This window comes from Notechis scutatus, chromosome 6 (assembly GCF_049901735.1).
Source record: "Notechis scutatus isolate UNSWTSFEM ecotype Mainland chromosome 6, rNotScu1.2, whole genome shotgun sequence".
NCBI classification, from domain to species: Eukaryota; Metazoa; Chordata; class Lepidosauria; order Squamata; family Elapidae; genus Notechis; species Notechis scutatus.
In genome coordinates, this window is record NC_142014.1 from 5,828,568 (window position 1) to 5,850,945 (window position 22,378).

At 37.3% G+C, this 22,378-nt stretch overlaps 1 protein-coding gene and 1 pseudogene across 4 annotated transcripts in view; one reads left to right on the forward strand and one right to left on the reverse strand.

Annotated features, from left to right (window-relative positions):
* The window catches only part of DOCK4 (dedicator of cytokinesis 4), a 368,535-nt gene that overhangs the window by 116,309 nt on the left and 229,848 nt on the right, over positions 1-22,378 (reverse strand). For all 4 annotated transcript variants that reach the window (XM_087969279.1, XM_087969278.1, XM_087969280.1 and 1 more), the window contains 4 exons: positions 22,075-22,150; positions 20,014-20,114; positions 16,571-16,629; positions 10,483-10,631 (listed from right to left, as the gene is read on the reverse strand). In XM_087969279.1, the coding sequence (XP_087825405.1) occupies positions 10,483-10,631; positions 16,571-16,629; positions 20,014-20,114; positions 22,075-22,150 (385 nt within the window). The remainder of the gene's footprint in view (positions 1-10,482; positions 10,632-16,570; positions 16,630-20,013; positions 20,115-22,074; positions 22,151-22,378) is intronic.
* On the forward strand, positions 3,510-4,911 carry LOC148130106 (E3 SUMO-protein ligase KIAA1586 pseudogene; annotated as a pseudogene).

Consider the following 22,378-nt stretch of genomic DNA (forward strand, 5'->3'; position numbering starts at 1 on the left):
TTATAATGTTCATTTCATCATCACCAATCTATTCTATAACAATATATCCTTACTTTACCTTATCTCTGTAATTCTATTATACTTCTATCATAAAGTATTATAAAATATTTCATAAATAATTTTTTTTTGTTACACTGCTGTTACATATTGATATTTATGTTTCTGCTTTGCTTTTTCCTATTAGGAAAAAGTATCAATAAGTATCAATAAGTAACAGCAGTGTAACAAAAATTATTTAAATTTCTTTGCATTGGCTTATTTTTAATTTTGTTAATTATATCAACATGTTTATAATTATCAACCTTCTGAATTTAATTCATACATAGCAATGATCATTCTCTGCCTAATTTCTACCTCTTATCTCTATCCATTTCTGTACATTGTAATTTTTTAATTTCATTTTCATCTATCTCTTCGTTTTTCCACTGTTGTGCAAACATAATTCTAGCCGCTGTTAAGACGTGTACCATTAAATGCATATTGTACTCCCTTTATTTATGTGGGTACCAACAAAAATATTTCTGGTTTTAAAATTTAAATCTATATGTTGCTTTACCATTTTTGCTAACCTTGACACTACATCCTCTTGAATAGCTACACTATCAGAGCCTAATACTGAATTCATATATTCCAGTTTTTTAAACTGAGGAATAAATTTCAGAAAAAGAATTCAGTATTGCTCTGTGGCTGTGCCTATCAATTCCATTCGTAATCTAACTTCTTAGATGATTCTGTACTATTATCTTTTTTTTTTTTTGTACTATATATATCTGCATAAGGCTGTAAAAAGCTTCAGTACATTTTTAAACTGCATTCTAAAAAGCTTAGGTGACCAAACATGGCTTCCCCTGGCTTCTCTCTCTCTCTGCTATAGAGAGAGCATTCCATTAGGGACTGTTGGTCCAGGTAAGTAGTCTTGGCTAGGAAAGATTTTTGTGCCACTACTGGCAAAAAATAACAAACTCCCTTGGTTTGTTAATAGTATTTCCATTTTAAGTGTTTCTTTTTCAGTTAATGAATTGTAAAATATCAGCCATTCTTTTATATACACAGTGCAACATCTTTTTTATAGACTGTCATTTTCAGTTCCATCTCAGTCTTGTCTGGTGAAACTTGTTCCTTTTCCATAACATCTTTTAAACACTAATTAGCTATAATGTCAGGGACTCTTAAAAGTAACTGAATATTACTGATCTCCGTTCCTCACCTGCTTTCTTCACTTGCCACTGTCTTCACCACTCAACTTACAACAATCAAGTCCAAACCACTACATTGTTGAATTTTTTTTTGCAGCGTAATACCAAGATGAAAAGGCAAATGAGTTTGTCTGCTTTCTTCAGCAAGAAAACAAAAGGAGATCCAAAAGAGTCACAACCACTACCATTGGAGTCTGGGGAAAGCAGTGCCAGCACATCATCCACACTACAACCTGATGGCCTGGAAGTTTCCCAGAAAAAGTTAGGAGGAAGATTTGAAGTTTTGACCAAAAAAAAAGTGTCCACGCAGCAAAGGAATGGAAAATTTTCCAAATCGAGCCATCAGGAAAGAGTAAAGAAGTGCAGCAAACTTCTCTCAGAAAAAATAAATTGAAGGAGCATTTCTCATCTAAAGCTCACAACATTTGTACGGAGAAGTTGAAGCAATGTGAGCAGGATGTGATAAGTAAAGGACTGGAGACGATGACTGAGAAATATTTGGGTAGTACATGTAGAGTGTTTACTACAGTGTACAGTCTGGCACAAACATGCAGACCATTTTCATATATACAGGTGAAACTCGAAAAATTAGAATATCGTGCAAAAGTTCATTTATTTCAGTAATGCAACTTAAAAGGTGAAACTAATATATGAGATAGACTCATTTACATGCAAAGCAAGATAGTTCAAGCTGTGATTTGTCATAATTGTGATGATTATGGCTTACAGCTCATGAAAACCCCAAATCCACAATCTCAGAAAATCAGAATATTACATGCAATCGATAAAACAAGGATTGTACATAGAACAATATCGGACCTCTGAAAAGTATAAGCATGCATATGTACTCAATACTTGGTTTGACCCCTTTTGCAGCAATTACTGCCTCAATGCGGCGTGGCATGGAAGCTATCAGCCTGTGGCACTGTTGAGGTGTTATGGAAGACCAGGATGCTTCAATAGCGGCCTTCAGCTCTTCTGCATTGTTCGGTCTCATGTCTCTCATTTTTCTCTTGGCAATGCCCAATAGATTCTCTATGGGGTTCAGGTCAGGTGAGTTTGCTGGACAATCAAGCACAGTAATCCCACGGTCATTGAACCAGGTTTTGGTGCTTTTGGCAGTGTGGGCAGGTGCCACGTCCTGCTGGAAAATGAAGTCAGCATCCCCATAAAGCTCGTCCGTGGAAGGAAGCGTGAAGTGCTCCAAAATCTCCTGGTAGATGGCTGCGTTGACCCTGGACTTAATGAAGCACAGTGGACCAACACCAGCAGATGACATGGCTCCCTAAATCAACAGAGACTGTGGAAACTTCACACTGGACTTCAAGCATCTTGCAGTGTATGCTCTCCATTCTTCCTCCAGACTCTGGGTCCTTGGTTTCCAAATGAGATGCAAAAGTTGCTCTCATCAGAAGCAACAGATCAGTTCTGTTTTTCTTTAGCCCAGGTAAGATGCTTCTGACGTTGTTTGTTGTTCAGGAGTGGCTTGACAAGAGGAATGCGACATTTGAAGCCCATGTCCAGGATCCGTCTGTGTGTAGTGGCTCTTGATGCACTGACTCCAGCCTCAGTCCACTCCTTGTGAAAGTCCCCAACACTTTTGAATGGCCTTTTCCTGACAATCCTCTCCACGCTGCAGTCATCCCTGCTGCTTGTACACCTTTTTCTTCCACACTTTTCCCTTCCTTATTAATGTGCTTTGATACAGCACTTTGGGAACATCCAACTTCTTTTGCAATTACCTTTTGAGGCTTTCCCTCTTTATGGAGGGTGTCAATGATGGTTTTCTGCACAACTGTCAGGTCAGCGGTCTTTCCCATGATTGTGCTTCCTACTGAACCAGACTGAGAGACCATTTAAAGGCTCAGGACCCCTTTGCAGGTGTTATGGCTTAATTAGTGATTAGAGTGGGACATTTTGAGCCTAGAATATTGAACCTTTTCACAATATTCTAATTTTTTGAGATTGGGGATTTGGGGGTTTTATGATAATCATCTCAATTATGACACATCACGGCTTGAACTATCTTGCTTTGCATGTCATGAGTCTATCTCATATATTAGTTTCACCTTTTAAGTTGCATTACTGAAATAAATGAACTTTTGCACAATATTCTAATTTTTCGAGTTTCACCTGTAGAAGATCTGATTGAATTGCAAATTTAAAATGGCTTAGATTTGGGCATAGTGTTGCATTCACGTAAAACTGCAGTTGCAATAGTAGATTTCATTGCAAAAGCCATTTAGGAAACATTTATTTAGCAAAATTATTGACAAAACTCACAAAATTGCTTTGATCATTGACGAAGCCTCAATGATATCTTCCAAACCAGGTCTTATACTGTACTTAAAAGTTGAAGATCCATTTTTCTCACCAACAATTTTCCTTGAACTAGTAGAATTAGATAAACAAGATGCAGAGACAATATGATGTTCCTTTATGGAAAGTTTAAATAAAGTTGGGTTTAATAAGAACTATCTGGAGAAACATTTAATTGGATTTTGCTCTGAGGGTGCCAATGTTATGCTTGGGAGAAAATCTGGGGTAAGCACTAGGATAGCAAAAGACTTTCCAAACATCATAATATGGCACTGCTTAAACCATTGTCTCCAACTTGTTTTAGATGATTCTATTAGGGAAATAAAGCAAGTAAATCATTTTCAAATCTTTATTGATAAAATATATTCTATTTTTCATCAATCCAATAAAAACCTAATTGAACTTAACAAAATTTCCGAACAACTTGAGGTTGAAATTATAAAAATTGGTGGAGTTTTTGGACCAAGATGGGCTGCCTGTAGTTTAAGGTCAACCCTAGCTGTGTGGTGTGCTTATCCAGTGCTACATCAGTTTTTTTTGTTCAAATAAAAAATACTCCAGTATGGCTGCCTGTCTTGAAAGCACATATTTTCTCACTGATTTGTCCTTGATTATTGATGTCCTAACTGAAATATCTCTTCTTTCTAATGTATTGCAAGTGAGAAACACAGATATTATAAAGGCTGAAAAACTTGTGGTAAGATCAATTAGATCATTTGAAATGCTTATAAAGGAAAAGGGTGCATATGAAAAAAAGGTTGATGGATTAATTACTTCAGAAACCTTTAAAAATATAAATTTTGTACAAAATCATCGATTTGTGGGACTTCCTCATGAAAGACTTGTAGAAAGCATTGTAACTAATCTGAAGAAAAGATTGATGGATTGTGAACAGGCTGCCAATTTAAAGACACTGATAAATTAAAATGTCTAAATTATTTGGAGCCAGATTACTGGAACATTGAGAAAGTGGTGGTTCTATGGAAAGCAGCTGAAGAACAATTGGTTGCATTTGGTGAAATTTTCAATTATGAAATCAATATTAATGATTATTGCAATTTCATAGAAAATGTATTAAAAGATTCGGAAAAATATACAATTTCTTGCAACATTAAAAAGGCTAGATATATTGTTAGGACTATTGCAGTCAGCTCAGCAGAGGCGGAAAGGGGTTTCTCACAAATGAACAGAGGGCAGAAGTCGCCTATTGGTTTCCAATATAACAAACGTCCTGATGATCAATCTAATTGGCTTACCTCTGCAAGAATGGGACCCTGTTCCTATAGTAAAGAAATGGTTACAGGCACATCACACACCTGATGATGCTCGTGTCAAACAAAAGAAAACTGTAACTCAGGACGCCAATAAAAAAGCAATTTGGCAGTACTTTAAATAAGTTTTATTGTTTTTTGTAAAGTTTTGTTATGTAATAGTTTTTGATTAATATTTTAAAATGTTGTAACAAAATCTAGTTTTGTGTCCCTTTTTTGTTATTTAAGCATTAAAGACATGAAATCATAAACTACCTTTTGTTTTGGTATATCTTTTTTTTTAATACTTAAAAAAGTCATTAGGGCAAAGAAGTGATGTTGAGTTGGCCATGCCTGACCGGTCACGTGACCACCAAGCCATGCCCAGCCAGTCACATGACTACCAAGCCACACCCACAAATTAGGCCATGCCCACAGAATCGGTTGTTAAGCAATTTGAATCCCACCCCTGTAGTTGGCATATAGACTAAGAAAGGAAAGGGAGAAGACAATGATTTAAACAATTCATGAAGGCAATAATGTAATAACTGATAATGAGCAAATTAAAAAATAGTTTTATAACTTTTACTCTAACTTGTATAAAATGAAGGAGTTAGATAAGTCAAAAATAGATGAGTATTTGTTAAGACAACTCTTGCCAAAACTTTCACAAATTCAAAGGCAACTTATAAATGACCCAATAACTATCTTTGAAATATCAGAAGCTATAAGAAAAATGAAAACAGGTAAAGCTCCTGGCCCAGAGGGGCTTATAGGTCTATATTATTAATGTTTTGAAGATGAACTTCTTCAGCCATTAAAGGATATAATGAATGATATTTTACAAGGGGGAAGGATACCTGCAACCTAGAAAGAAGCTAATATTGATTTGCTCCCAAAGGAGAGCCAGGATGTCATCATGATAAAGAATTATAGACCAATTTCATTATTAAATAAGGATTATAAATTATTTGCTGCAGTTTTGGCAGAAAGATTTTTAAATTTTTTTACAGATATATATTCATGATGATCAATCTGGATTTCTGCCAAAAAAATTATTAAGGAATAATGTGAGAACTGTCTTCAAAATTATAGAATACTCACAGTATCATAATGAACAACAGGCAGTTTTAATATTCTTAGATGCAGAGGCCTTTGGCAACTTAAATTAGGCCTTTATGTTTAAAGTGCTGGAAGAAATGGATTTTGGTAGGCATTTTATCCAGTGGGTCAAAGCTGTTTTTATTATTGGTGACTTAACTAATGCATGCGAAAACCGAAAGGGTACAAGGCAAGGGTGTTCTTTGTCTGTTGTTTATCCTGGTGTAGGAAGTTAGATGAGTAAGATGAGAGAATAAGAGGTAAGATGAGAAAATAAGAGGTATAAATATTAAGAATGAAGTTTATAAGCTGAGGGCTTTTGCTGATGATTTGGTGATATTTCTTCAAAAAAAACCCATACAATATTTGATGAGGAAATTAAAGGAGTTTGTGTCTTTAGCAGATTTCAAAATAAATAAGAAGAAAATGCCAATGTTGGTTAAGAATATGACCGCACAGGATGGGGATATACTGATTAAAAAATCTGGTTTTAGGGTTGAGGAAAAAGTGAAATGTTTGGGGGTTATGTTAACAAACACAAATCCAAAACTGTTTTGTACCTCCCTGGAATGACATATTAAGATGGGATACACCACAGCTCCAGCAACCCACAGCTCCAGAGCCACATGGGGCAAGGCTAGCCAGTGATGCATTCAACTGACAGGAAGCCACAGTAGGGTGACAAAGGAGCTTCATTTATTTGGGAGCCTGAAATGACTCTCGAATCAATATGGTAAAAAGCACCCAAAGAAGAAGAAAGAACAACAGCAAAAACAAAAACAGAAAACCCAACCCTCACCTGTTTTTGGAAATGGTTCAAGAGGGAACACACACACGCGCAAGGGGGGCGAGAGGGAGGGGGGGAGAAAGACAAAGAGAGAGAAATGAGAGAGAGGGAGAGAAAGAGAAAGAGAGACAGAAAGAGAGAGGGAGATGAGACAGAGAGGGAGACAGAGAGAAAGAGAGAGGGAGACAGAGAAATGAGATGAGAGAGGGAGGGAGGGAGAAAGAGAGAGAAAGAGAGACAGAGAAGGAGAGAGATGAGAGAAAGATGAGAGAGAAAGACGGAGAAAGAGAGAAGAGAGAGAGAAGAGAGAGAGAGAGATCTGTTTCCCAGAGAAAATACAGGGAGCTACAAAACCTGGGTAGGTGTAGCCAGGGTGTGTGTGTGTGTCATGTAACTGGGTAGTGATGTCTAGTTGGCCATGCCCAGCCTGGTGTTTTCTCTTCTGTGGGAAATGGGTCCAAATGGCTCTTTGAGTGTTTAAGGTTGCAGACCCCTGGGATAGACCTGTTCAAATGGGATAAATTGCAGTTATCACTATTGGGCAGAATCTCTGTAATTAAGACGAACGTCCTACCAAAGTTGCTTTTTTTTCTTTCAGACACTGCCAATACTTGCAACTGATATTCCATTTAAACAATGAAAGAGGGATATCTCAAAGTTTATATGGCAAGGGGAAAAAAAACCCCAAGAATTAGATACAGATTACTGCAAGATTCTAAGGAAAGAACGGGTCTGGGCCTACCAGATTTGAAATTGTATTTTAATGCCTGCTGTTTGGTCTGGTTAAAAGAATGGGTGAACCCTCAGAGTAAGAGGCTAATGGACTTAGAAGACCATGAATTAAGATTTGGTTGGCACGGTTACTTACGGCATGACAAGGTTAAAGTAAAGGTTGACTTCAACAATCATTTTGACAGACGTGCTATTTTGAGAGTTTGGAATAAATATAAAACAGTTTTCCACTAAGATGCCTCCTTGGGGTTCCCACATTTAATTTTTAGAAAATAAATGGTGATGAGGCCAAACTGGTAAACTTATGGTAAAATAATATATTTTAACTTAGGGGACGCTACCCTCTTTTTTTACTACCGGTTCTGTGGGTGTGGCTAGTAGGTGGGCATGGCTAGGTGGCCATGTGACTGGGTGGGCATGGCTAGGTGGCCATGTGACTGGGTGGGCGTGGCCAGGTGGCATATGACTGGGTGGGCATGGCCAGGTGGTCATGTGACTGGGTGGGCATGGCCAGGTGGCATATGACTGGGTGGGCATGGCCAGTTGGCATATGAATAGGTGGGTATGGCCAGGTGGCCATGTGACTGGCAAACCAAATATAAGTGGTCTTCGCTTAATAGCCAGTTGTTTAGCAAGTGTTCTAATTTACGACTGACCTCCCCAGAGCTACTTGACCTGTTTTTGGAGTTTTGACAGCCATTCACACACACATACACACACACACACCAGTTACAACTTCCCACAACTTCCCACAGTGTCATGTGACTGAGGTTTTCTATGTTTTTGTCAGTTTCCAACAATTCTTTCTGGTTTCCGGTTAAAAATGCCCATTGGGGAAAATGGACTTGTTTAACAACCACAGTGTTCGCTTAATGACCACAAGGTTCACTTAATGACCATGATGTTTGCCTAACCCAGGGGTCTGCAACCTTAAACACTCAAAGAGCCATTTTTCTATTTTCTTTTAAACAGGTATCTCCCTCTCCGTGTCTCTCTTTCTTTCTCCCACTCTCTTTCTCATCTCTCTCTTTTTCTTTCTTTCTTTTTCTTTCTCCATCTCTCTTTTTCTTTCTTTCTCATCTCTCTCTCTGTCTCTCTCTTTCCCTCCCTCTCCCTCTCTCTCTGCCTGTCCTTGGGGGGGGAAGGAACCTCTGAACTGGTACTGGGTGATGGGAATCTGACATCCAGAAGCCGATGAGCTACGTACTGAAGACCAGGTAGCTGGCAGGGAGGTGGGGCAATCCCGCAATCTCCCCCAAAATAGTGCTTTTTATGAGGAGGAAGAGAAGTGTGGTGGGAGGAGGCTTGGCGGGTGTCAGAGAGGTGGCGAGCGCTTTGTAGTTCCTGAGAGGGATGAGCCTCCCTGCCCACACCTGGCTCCTGTGCCTTCGGCCATGCTGCCCCCTCACCTTTTTCCCTGCCTCTCCCAGCCAATGGTGCTCACGAGTAAAATGCAGCTAGGAATCTCAAATACGGCCAAGAATTAATGTTTGTGTTATAGACGCTGGCTGGAACTATTAAACAGGGAGTCAAACTAAGTGCCTGAAGGACCCCACCCCGTCACTGGGAGTCCAGGCAATTCAGCAATTGGCAAGTGACTGGGATCCTCGAGAGATGACGAGTTTGCAGGGGGCTGATCTACCACTGGCTACAAGTTCACAATGTTCATTCTCATCCGTATTTGAGATTCTCAGCTGCAACAGACAGCAAAGCTAGAGTTGACCTCGGCAGGTTCTCTCCACCAGAGTGCTTCCTGGATGCGGCTTACAGCTCCGAGACCAAAGCAGTAGGAGGCCTTGGCACCACCAGTTTTGGGCTCTCAGCGGTCCGCAGAGGTCACACTCGAATTGGCACTGAGACCAGGGCCCCAGGAAGGCACAGGTGAAGACTTTTACAGCTTTCTTTCTGCCTTCCAGAAGCAGAGATGGCGGGAGACCCAAGAACACACAGCACCCCAGCGCAGTGCTCTCCTAAAGGCTACCAATCACTCACCCCTCTACCTCACTAGTCCAACCAGTGATCTCCCATGCAATTTTCTCACAGGCCAGGTTGGCTTGGGAAATGTCTGGGAAGGGCTCTGGTGCCACTATCTCCTGCACACTTCCCTGGCAGGCCAGGTCAGCTTCGGGAAACGCCCAGGAAGGGCTCCAGTGCTGCGATCTCCTGTGAGATTTCCTTGCAGGCCAGGCAGCTTTGGGAAAAGCCCAGGAAGGGCAAGACTACTTTACGCACAGAAATGGAATGTCACCTCGATCCCCACAATTGATGAATGACTGAAAAAACTTACAGAGTTAGCCAAGATGGCTAAATTGACCATTTTGATTAAAGAAAAAAGTAGAAAAAATTATTTCTACTTGGAAACCACTTTTGGACTTTGTGCTTGAGATGGAAAAAAATGAAACTTTGATTTTGGGTTTTACTGATTAGATAGATTTGTTGTTATAGAAATAGCTAATTTATATTATTATGAAAAAGTAAAAAGTTGAGGATAGATGTTAATGCCTTATTTTGCTGCACCAAAGGAGTCAGAAGTTAATGCCTTCCCCCTACTTGCTTTCCCCCACTATCCACTTCCCTCTTTTCTTCCCTAATTTCTCTAATATTTACTTTTGTATTATCTTTATATGTCACATTATAAATTAATTAAAAAACTATATTTAAAAAAAACTACAGCCAAAAAAGTCATAAAATTGGATAGGTCACGTGATGATCCATTTAATGACTGGCACAATTTATAACTGTAACTCCAGGTTCAGTTGCACTCATAATTCAAAGTCTACCTGTAAAATGAATTTAGGCCAGGGCATTTATAAAATCCACAAACACCTAGGCCATTTTGTAAAATCCGATAAATCTAGTGCTGGTAGTAAATTGTGTGTTTGATTATCCTAAATAACCTTATCCATTTGTCAAATCCATACACTTTTTTTCCTTTTTATCATTTTTAAAACTAGCACATATACTCAGGAGAATAATTGATTAGATTACAATTTTAATTAAAACAAGAAAGCAAGCATAACATAATGATATCATGTTGTCTAAGAATTATTAACTTGAAAAATTAATTTATCTTCCCCTAACGAATTGACAAAAATACCTGTTTAAAGTTGCCACTATGTCTTTGCTCCCAGTTCATCATATCATGAAAAATAGGAATTACAACATTCCGCAGGTCAGGCTGAGGTATCAATGTCACTTCTAAGAAAGGGCCAATCAGTGCTGGGATGAAGTGGATTTTGTGTTCTCCTAAAAGGTAAGAGGATACATTGAGTGGAACTATTCTCAAGAATAAAATACTAGAGGAAAAAACACTGTAGCTTTATGAAGATTTATGTTTGAAATTGTGCTAAGAATGTACAACCTGTTTTGCTCAGTAGTTTTTCCAATAGCTTTTTCTATAAATAAAAATAAAGCAAACAAATAAACAAAAAGGAAAAGTGCAAATTAGCTCAATTTACATAGTTACAATAGAAAAGTAAAAGTAAAGATTTTTTTAAATAAAAGTTTTATTTAAGTTTTCACAAAACATACAAATACAAATAAAATATCTTTTTTTGAGAACAGTATGACCCCGGGTTATCACTTCCCCCATACAGACATAAATTCAATACATATTATTTTATACATTATAATCCAAATTTTCGCAATTTTTTCAATAGCTTTTCCCTTTCATTACTTCCTATAGCCTTATTTTAAATTATCTCATTCCTTTCTTAATTCAATTACATGTCTTTTTCTAATTTTTAAAATCTTTCTAATCAATGTTTTATACTTTCATCTGACCTGTTTACAATTTCATATTATCTTTTCTCATAAAACAAATTTTCCCCTGTAATTACTAAACTGGAATGTAACATCTTTGTATCCTTTTTCAAATCTTGTTTAAAAATTTAAGTTACACCTTTACAGTTATAACGTTCATTTTTTAACCTCTATTTTATAACACATATCTATTTTCAATCGAATTCTGCTTGGTACATTATCTTAAAAATACACACTAAATTCTTAAAAGAAAAAAGTATATATGTACAGGTGAAACTCAAAAAATTAGAATATTGTGCAAAAGTTCATTTATTTCAGTAATGCAACTTAAAAGGTGAAACTAATATATGGGATAGACTCATGACATGCAAAGCAAGATAGTTCAAGCCGTGATGTGTCATAATTGAGATGATTATCATTGTGAAAGGTTCAATATTTTAGAGTCAGTGCATCAAGAGCCACTACACACAGATGGATCCTGGACATGGGCTTCAAATGTCGCATTCCTCTTGTCAAGCCACTCCTGAACAACAAACAACGTCAGAAAAACAGGGCTAAAGAAAAACAGAACTGATCTGTTGCTTCTGATGAGAGCAACTTTTGCATCTCATTTGGAAACCAAGGACCTAGAGTCTGGAGGAAGAATGGAGAGGCACACACTGCAAGATGCTTGAAGTCCAGTGTGAAGTTTCCACAGTCTGTGTTGATTTGGGGAGCCATGTCATCTGCTGGTGTTGGTCCACTGTGCTTCATTAAGTCCAGGGTCAACGCATGCCATCTACCAGGAGATTTTGGAGCACTTCATGCTTCCTTCCACAGACGAGCTTTATGGGGATGCTGACTTCATTTTCCAGCAGGACATGGCACCTGCCCACACTGCCAAAAGCACCAAAACCTGGTTCAATAACCGTGGGATTACTGTGCTTGATTGGCCAGCAAACTTGCCTGATCTGAACCCCATAGAGAATGTGTTAGGAATGTAAGTCACCTAACAGTTGGGTTAGAAATATATAAACCAGGACAGACATTTAATACTGTCTCTTTAAGGGAATGCTAAAATTGTAAATGGGTGTGGTTCCTCAAACGGCCATAAGATGGAGGCAGAAACCTGGGTTGTTAGTTCTGTTCTGTTGTTGGTAGTTGCTAGATGGTCAATGTTCTTGGTTCCTGCATTTTCCCTATTGACTGTTGCTGATTGTAGTTCTTCTTGGATTGCTGTAACACTATTTACTGAACTGTTTTTGATACTGGACTTTGTTTTTGGATTATCCCTGGATTGAATACTGACTGCCTTAACCATGTATGACTTGGACTGTTTGTTGGACTCTGCTTAACCGTTTACTGGAAGTAAAAACCTACATTTTACTATTCAGTGTATCTGTGTGCTGGTTGTGTGTTATTCAACATTAGTCTCACTATGTCTCCCTGTGTGCACTCATTCTCCTAATGGGGAATTACCTCAACAGAATCTATGGGGCATTGCCAAGAGAAAGATGAGACACATGAGACCGAATAATGCAGAAGAGCTGAAGGCCGCTATTGAAGCATCCTGGTTTTCCATAACATCTCAACAGTGCCACAGGCTGATAGCTTCAATGCCACGCCGCATTGAGGCAGTAATTGCTGCAAAAGGGGTCCAAACCAAGTACTGAGTACATATTCATGCTAATACTTTTCAGAGGTCCGATATTGTTCTATGTACAATCCTTATTTTATTGATTGCATGTAATATTCTGTTTTTCTGAGATTGTGGATTTGGGGTTTTATGAGCTGTAAGCCATAATCATCACAATTATGACAAATCACAGCTTGAACTATCTTGCTTTGCATGTAATGAGTCTATCTCATATATTAGTTTCACCTTTTAAGTTGCATTACTGAAATAAATGAACTTTTGCACAATATTCTAATTTTTTGAGTTTTACCTGTATATATATCTGTGTATATATGTATAACAATAGTAAATTTTTCTATTCAAGTACAGCTCTGCCATTAATATTAATAACAATCTTTTACATTTCTATTTCTTTTAACAAACATTACCTAGTAATATCAGTTGTCTTTCACTTTAATCATCTCATATTTTACTTATTACTGTCTTTAAATAAAAAACAAAACAATAGTTATTAACAGTACTCAATAAAATTATTATTCTTATTCAAATTCATCTTGTCAACTGATAAAAATCTTCCATGTTTTTGTTCAGATTTTTTTTAACTTTCTTTTTAAATCATTGAGAGCCTTATTCTCTTTACAAACAAATATTCCATTACACGTCAATACAATTTTTTTTTCTATCACTTTAATCATCTAAACATATTTTCTAACCCTTTTCTATTTCTAATATAACAATGCTATCCCATGCACCCTTGCAGAATCCTCTCCTTAAGTTAAATTTTAACCATTGTCTCTGTGTCTTTTAAATAGGTTTATAACTTTAATTCTTGTACGCTTTTCCTGTACCTTTATATCTTGTTTCTGTCCTTTGTAGCTTCTTTTCCTTTCCCTCTTCCCTCTCTTCTTCTCCCTCCCCTTTTTATTCCCTTTTCTATCTGATTCTCCCTTCTGCGATCCTTCCTTCTGCTTCTTCCTGATATTATGATTGCTTTTCAAATTATAGTGCTTAAGTGTTTAATTCCCTTTCCCCCTTTCCCTTTTTTACCCCACTTAAAATTGCTTGGTCATTAAACATGGCTTCTTTGTTGTCCTGCCGTTCTTCTTCTGCCAGCGTTTCTTGTTGTTTTTCATAGTTCAAAATCTCCATTTCTAAAAATTGAAATACGAAGCCAAAAGATCCTCTTCCCTCTCGTGCTTCTTCTTTTTGTTCTTTAAGACTCATTTTTAACTCTTCAAGGAGTGATGCCATTTTAAAAAATTTAAACAACCCCCAATTGATTTTATTTTGTTTCATTAAGATCCACCATCCAAAATTCCAGGAATCATCCAATAATCCAAAACTGTTTCTTGCTTCTTTTCTCACTTTCTCTTTGCAGGGGTTTTGTTATCTTGTCACAAAGTTTCAGCTACAATGTATCTTTTGCAAGCCTTGTTAAAATTCCACTATCAATTTTGTTAAGTTCCAGATGATCTCCTCCATTTTCCAGATTCCACCCTCTTTTTTCCTTTTTCCCTCCGCTTTCTTTCTTTCTTTTTTTTAAAGAAAGTTTTTAAATTATCCAAGAATCTTTATCCCTTTGACACTTTATTTTCAGCTAGAAATAGCCTATTAATATCAATTTCTTATTCGAATCTCTTCTTCTTAACGTTCCAAGTAAATTAAAACTGTCAATGTGAGAGGAAAAAAAGCCAGTTCCGTTTCCTTTCCCTTTCTCTTTCGTCGCTTAAGATCTTTTTTAGGAATAGTATTAGTCTTTAAAATTCAGGTTCCAGGTACCTTAAATAGATGTTCTCCATTCAACCCAGTCAGTCAAACTTTCTCCTTTTAACTTCCTCCTGCACAATCTTGTCCGGTAGGGTTCTTCTTTGAGGTAGCCATTTCGACCACTGCTGCAACCGCCTTTGGGAAAGGGAGTAATGGCCAGTCGAGGAGGAGACATATGGCTCTCCTCAACCCCACTGATGGCTCCCCCTTATTCACCACCTCTACGGGGTGGCTTCAGCCGCTAATCCGGGCGGCTTGGGGCGCTCCAGTGGCAAGCACGGATCAAAACCGTGCACAATCGTGGATTTTGGTCCATTGCCAAAGAAGCCCGAACCGGAAGTAAAAGTAAAGATTATTGTGTCCATATAATTTCTGGTACTTTTTGAAATTTCAAATTAATATGTTGCATTAATCTAACTATCTAACACCATCCCTTTCCCATAATGCATTTCTGTTCATTCTGGGGAATATAGGAAGTTGGGAGATGGAAGCTGGGAAAGATCCTGCACAATAATGCTTAGAGGCTGAGGGAAGCAGAACAACTAATTAGTAGGATGGACAAAATTGCTGGAACATTTCTGGAAGAGGTACAATGCATTTCTAAAATCAGGCTTTTGGGGAGCATATGCATATACATTATTAGTCAGCAAGAGTCTGATTTGACTTATTGGCACTAAACTAAATAAAATATATTTTTACAATTTCAGTAATATTAATCTAGTATTGAGCAAATATCATCAATCAAGTAATTCCTACTTCATAAAGATCTAAAACTATGTAAATAACACCAATTTATATTTCCTGAAATACATATAAGTTTATTCATTCATGGTACATCTGTACCAGGGGTGTCAAACTTGATTTCATTGAGGACCACATCAGGGTTGTGTTTGATCTTGGGGGGCCGGGATGGGCATGGCCAGTGTGGGTGTGGCCAGCTCGATGTCATTCATATCGGGGGCGCCTGTGGTGGCCCAAGCACTCTGCCAGCAAAAACGGGCTCCTGAGCTCTGCTTTCGGCTGCGACGACCCTCCTGCAACCCTCTGCCAGCGAAAAGAGCACGCGGCCCTCCCGAACTCTGTTTTCACCGGCAGAGTCACCGACCACGGGCTGGTCCTTTGCTGTTTCCAGGGCATCCCCGCAGGTCAGACAGATCTAAGTACTCCGTGGGCCGGATCTGGCCCCCGAGCCTTGAGTTTGACACCCAGACCTATACCATCACATCCTGGTATCTATACCTATGTAAGACAATACCAGTCTACCTTCATTCAGATCTATTACACCCACTTCTTGCTTTTCGTTTTACAAACAGCAAAATATCTATTTTTCTTTATTTCATTCATTAATGCATATATACTCCTCATATATTTTATATGCCATGGTTGCCAATACATGGTAATTAATACTGACCTCCACCTCCCATTACAAGTTTTTCATGTAAAACTTGTACTAACAAGTGTAAAAAGTATATTATTAAAGTACGTTATTAAAGAATGTGCTTGGTTACCAGCCTTTATTATAATCATGCAATATGCCACATTCCCATGTAAGTGCACAATACCAATCAGTTTTGGCACATTTTGCCCATTATGCCTTAAGAATCATTAAAGCCCAGTTTTTGTAAGAAAACCAGGGGAAGAATTCAAAGAACAAATTAGCTTAGAGTCTTTAAATAGGCACAAGGGGGTGAACTTTCTTTGAATGAATTTGTTGAATTTTATCTAGTTTCACCTAGGTGAAAAGATCAGTCTGAGGAGATTCTTTTATATAGGCTTGAGCAATAAAATGGCTAATTAAACTCCTCACATGTGAGTTTAGCTATTTGCACCTGACCATTTAATGCCAAACTACTGGAACTATTGCATGTAAGCTAGTATTTCTAATTCAATGGCTGCCTTGCCCACATTCCATGAACTAGGTGACTACTGACTATTTCTGGATACCAAATAAACAGTTTTGCATAAAACATTTTCTAAACACACATATTGAAAGTCAAACATTTATGCAAATTTAAAGCTTAAGCCATATACTTAATCTTACCTAAATTTTGCCACATGCTGGAGATTTCACACCCCATTGTCACCCGCATATCACCATATCTGTTACATTTTTAAAAAATCAGATTAGATCATTAATAATTTCACTTTATCACAAAACGTACTTTTTGTATGTTTGCAGCAAGTAAGCAATTTGTTATTACAGAGAAAAAAACCCAACAGAATGTTTTCACAAAATATTAAAACAGAAAATGAAAAGCAGCTAGAAAACCACAACACATCACAGAAAGAATATTTCTGAACTATTCAAACACTGTGTCTGCATCCAATAATGGACAAGCATTTGTGGAAGACAATTGCAGATATTATAGATGGTTTGATGTTGCTCCTTATGTTCTTACTACTAAAGAATCAAAGTGGTATCGGTTATAAACAACTTTTTTTCTATAACCATAGGAATCATTGACACAAAGATTTAATTACATACCTCATCATTTCTAACAAGTGCATTCTACTTATGGTTTGAATTGATATTTTCCTGCAAGTTATCTCCATTAATTTCAGTGAGCTATAACCATTAAATCAAAGTGCTGTAAACCAGGTAAGATTTATTCAAGAGCACTGTGCATGTTGTCAGGTACATCCCATTAAACATACTTAAGTAATCAAATGTACTTCAAATCAGTGGTGGGATACAAATAATTTAACATCTGGTTCTCTGCCCTAATGACCAACTGGGTAGACATGGCTGGGTGGTCATGTGACTGGGTGGTTGTGGCCAACTTGACATCACTCACATTGAGGGGAGCTTTAAATTGCCAAGCCTCTCATGACCATGGGAATGCTGCAACAGTTATAAGTGTGAAAAATGGTCATTAGTCACTTTTTTCAGTGCTATTGTAATTTTGAATGGTCACTAAATGAACTGTTGTAGGTCAAGGATTACCTGTACAAAAACACAAAAAGCTTCTTTGCTTTCAAAAAAACCTGCCCTAAATACCAATCATTAGATCACAAATGTGGGAATAAACACTGAAGATCAATGATAGCCACAGCCATCGTGGAAATCTAAACCATTCAGCAATACCTGCAACCCGGAATTACAAATCAGGCAGGGTGTCAGAGCACCTTGAGGAATTAAAATAGTTAAAGTGCAACAATAACTATCAGCAGCCAACTCTTGCTCATAAAGTGAAACCCTTTACCAGAGAGGTTTAAGCTCTCCAGAAAGTAGGTGGGCATATTTGGGCTGCAAAATGCCGAGCTAAAGAGACAAATCAACAAAGTATTATAGGGGACCCAGGTTCAAGTCTCCCAAGCTTGTCAGGATCACAATAAAACTAGTAAATGCCACAGATCTCTAAATAAACTTCAAGCCTGGTGCCATGTTACTAAGCCTTATTATCATGAGAGAAAACTAAAATGAATTGAAGGATCCACATCCCTTTTTTTTTACACCCTTTTTTTGTATCTTACTATCAGTGCCTTATCCACTCCGAAGCAATGAAAGAGACTCTTGTCTCTTTCAAAGGTGTTTTTTCAAGAGGCAACTGGACTTTCTGGAAACCAAGAAAGTGTAGATGTCTCTTGTAGAAAGTTAGCAACCTCCCTGGCAAAAAAAAAAATATTTTGAGAAATATTAAAAAGGCAGAAAATTATATTTCCCTAAATATGAAATAGAGAAACATGTCTTAAAAAGGCAGGAAACAGAATTAGTCTTTCTTAATAGCCCCAAGGAAACTGAAGAGAAACTGCATTTTAAAAATGCAGATTTGGTAATCCATTCAAGATAGAATCAAAACCCCAAGGAAGCCAGCATCTAGGATTAATTACATTAAACAAGATTAAAACCCCCAACTCATTTCCAGCCTTTGCAGGAAAACTAATTAAAATCAAATAACAAAATACACAAAACAAGCCTCTAAATTACAAAATGCTGTAGAATAAACTGTATAAAAATCCATGTACTTATCAAACCAATTGGTCAGCTGCCCAGGGCCTCAAATCCATGTGGTCCACCAAAATAAACCATCTTTCCAATCAACCTTCATGTTTCCAGTGTCTTTCTTCCCACTTGGAACTGAACAGATGGATATTTCTTCCAACGCTTTTGAAAAAAGCACTTTTGGGACAATCATGACCTGGATGAGTGGAGAATCCCCATAGACAAGAGACTCCTGTGCTCAGTGAACTAACTGAAGGGAGGCCCCCTCCCCAGATAGAGGAAGAAGACACGAGATAGCAAATAATCCAAACACAATACAAATAATTAAATCACAAATCTTTAAATCCTTTTTAACTAAAACACAAGGGAAGAAAAAAAAAACTGTCTGGCTCATTGCCAGAGTTTACAGAAGCTGCCCTTGTGAAATCAATTACCAGAACAAATAGACACAGGAACTAGCCAGATTTCTCAACCGTGCTTATTTTCAGAAACAGAGATTAACCGTTTTCCTTCCAAACAAAGCTGAATAGGGAAAATTATCCCATCAACAAACACAAGATTAAACGTTGCCAAGCACAGAATTAAACTTCACCACAAACCAGCTTTAGACCAAAAACTCAGAAAGGGTATATGAACTCATCTTTGAATGTCAATCTTTCTAGCTAGCCAAGAAGCCTTACTGAATGTCACTCATCTTGGTTCCTTGTCATTAAAAGCTTCTTTCCGGCAGTTACCATATGATTCATTATTCAATTATTTCTTCAAAGCACTGATTGTTGCGTCCTGGCTGGAAGAACTCCAACAGGGGAGTATTTCCTCCCAACATGACAAAGCACCCTATCACACCCAGGAGAAGCAATCCTTAGATCCATTTGCATCACTTAATCAGTTGATCTCACTCACCTCACAAGATATCCTAAGGAAATCCAGATTTAAGGAAAGATCATATGCCCCCAGAAAGGCAGTGAAAAAATCAGACAGAGTGCCAAGCTTGCATCCTGCCTCTTGGAAGTTACACCCCAAAAATATGCCCCAAGCAGTGTAAAAAGCTTTTTAAAAGTCAAGCCCCTAACAAAGTACCAGCAAACAACAAACAAACAAACAAAAAACTCCAGAGAAGCTGGCTAGTCTGGGTGTACTGCCAAGAACCATTAGTAGTTGTAATGTAGGAGAATCAGTTGCTGAAAATACTTAAGCAGGGCAATAAATATAAGGATTAGGCTAGAAACAATACTGAGGCACACCTTCCTGACAGGATTAGCCATGTAAAGTGAGAAAAAGAGATTTCTTCCAACAACCTGTTCGCAGAACTGCTCAGAAAGTTAACAAACGGTTCTCCTGAACCGGTGTGAACTGGCAGAATCCTATCACTGCTTCAAACGATTCTGCCTTGAAAAACAAAATTCTGTCTCTCAATAATAATCAACAGCAAATTTCACATAGTTTTGATAACTTTCAATCTTAATAACATTTTGTACAGAAAAAAATGAATGCCACACACACTGATTTTCTCTATTTTTTTAACCAACAATTATACTTACTTTTCTAGTACTTTTTTCTTCTTAGAAGGTGTGAACATTTCTAACTGTAGACACAACTGATTTATAAATATGACAGCAAGATAAAAATAAGAATCCCAAATCTGCAAATAGACAATAATTTTATCATTGCATTTCTTTTAAATATACTATTAGTGACTATTTATTAGTGTAGCTTGTTGTTGTTAGTTGCGAAGTTGTGTCTGACCCATCGTGACCCCATGGACAATGTTCCTCCAAGCCTTCCTGTCTCCCATCTTCTAGAGTCCATTTAAGCTCATGCCTACTGCTTCAGTGACTCCATCCAGCCACCTCACTCACATTCCCTTCTTCTATTGCCCTCAATCTTTCCCAGCATTAGGCTCTTCTCCAGTGAGAATATCTGCGTGGCTACACTAATATGAAACTCAAATACTTTGGCCGCTTAAGAGTAGGAAGGACTTCTCATTAGGTGGCCAAAGTATTTGAGTTTCATATTAGTGTAGCTACACAGACTTACATGCCTAAGTTCATTTTTAAGTTAAAACATAGAATCTAACCAAATTCAAATACCTAACACAAAATAATTCAGATATTTATTTTGACTAATCTATAAGTTGGTTAAATATGATTCATCAAGTGATGTCAGGCACAATCACCAATCCCCCACATGCAGAGTTTGATCTATTTTTTTATGTTTTGCCTATAATTTTGAAATTTCCCCAATCTGACTGCCTACTCCTGGTAACAGTCAACTCCTAGATAAGACTCCAAGGAACTAAAAAGGAATGTGCTTCAATCCAAGCCCTTCAATCCAAGCCCAAGTTGTTCAGGGACTCCAAACTAACTCTACACTTGATCTCTCCTCCGTGCCAGACGCGGTGCTACCCAACAAGTGAATAAGTTAAGAACTGCATAATCAAAGGGATAGCAGTTGTTAACTTACTCACTTAATGAATAGGATTTAACCAACTTATAGATAAGTCAAAATAAATATTTGAACAGAACAACTGAAATGAAGTAATTCAATAATGAGAACATCAATGAATTTATATCGATGTCATTTTGATTTTTTTTCTAATAAATGTTACTGTGTTTGAAACCTCTTGAATTACAATTTGTTATTTTTTCCTCTTTGTTTCTTTCACTTATTTGTAAATGTTACTTTATTTATGTCTCAGTGTGTTTTAAAAATGACTGGTGACTATTTATTTGTTAGAATTTTATACCACCATTATTATTTCTTATCAATAACTCAAGGCAGTGAATATAAAAATACTCCTTCCTCCTATTTCCTGCAGAAAACATCCCTGTTTGGTGTGTTGGATTGAGAGACCAAGATCATCCAGCCAGCTTTCATGCCTAAGACATGACTAAAATTAATAATGTCCTTGTTTCCAGGCCAGGACCTTTACCTCTACAGAAAACTGGCTCTCTTATTATAAACATTAAATTGTAATATTATAAAGACATGTTGTTTTGTATTGCATTGCATATGACCTATTATAAAGATTATTATATCTTATTATAAAAACAGAGCTTAGTACCAATATTGTTCCCAGTTAAAAGGAAGTAGATGCTGTGAAGATGAATTAAAATCAGTTGGGAGCTACCCAGGGTTTGGCATAAACTTTTATTTTCTCATCTGTGGTGCAGAATAGCTGTCACCGCTGACACATACACTGGGGTAAGATGGTTAAACTGGAGAAACAATTTACATTTGACAAAAAGAGCTTCATAATTGGTTGTAAGTCATCTAGAGTTTAATTTAAGAGCTGGGATGGTGGAGTAGTTAGAATGCAGTACTACACGCTGTTTCTGCTGACTGTCAGTTGCCTGCAATTTGGCAGTTCGAATCTCACCAGGCTCAATGTTGACTCAGCCTTCCATCCTTTTGAGGTGGGTAAAATGAGGACCCAGATTGTTGGGGGCAATATACTGACACTATAAACTGCTTAGAGAGCATTGTAAAAGCACTGTAAAGTGGTATATAAGTCTAAGTGCTATTGCTATTGAGATGGGAGGCTACACAATTACTTTAAATAAAAACATGCATAAAATAATGCAAACCAACTGCTAGCTTACCTTGTAATCAAAATTTTCATTTAGGAAATTTTTGCGAAGGGCATCAGAAAGATATAACACTGTTGTAATAATAACACTATTAGAAAAACAAAAGATGGATTATATATTTAATTGTTCACATAGCAATTTACACATTGTTTTATATCTTTGTTATTTTTATTAATACAAAAAACAATTTACAGAGAAAAAGATACACAAATATAAATCTTTAAAATTGTCTGAAATAGGAGTCTATAAGTTTTATAATACAGACTTTGAACCTCACTCTGTGAAGACTATGAAATATTCTCAATATATTTCTTAA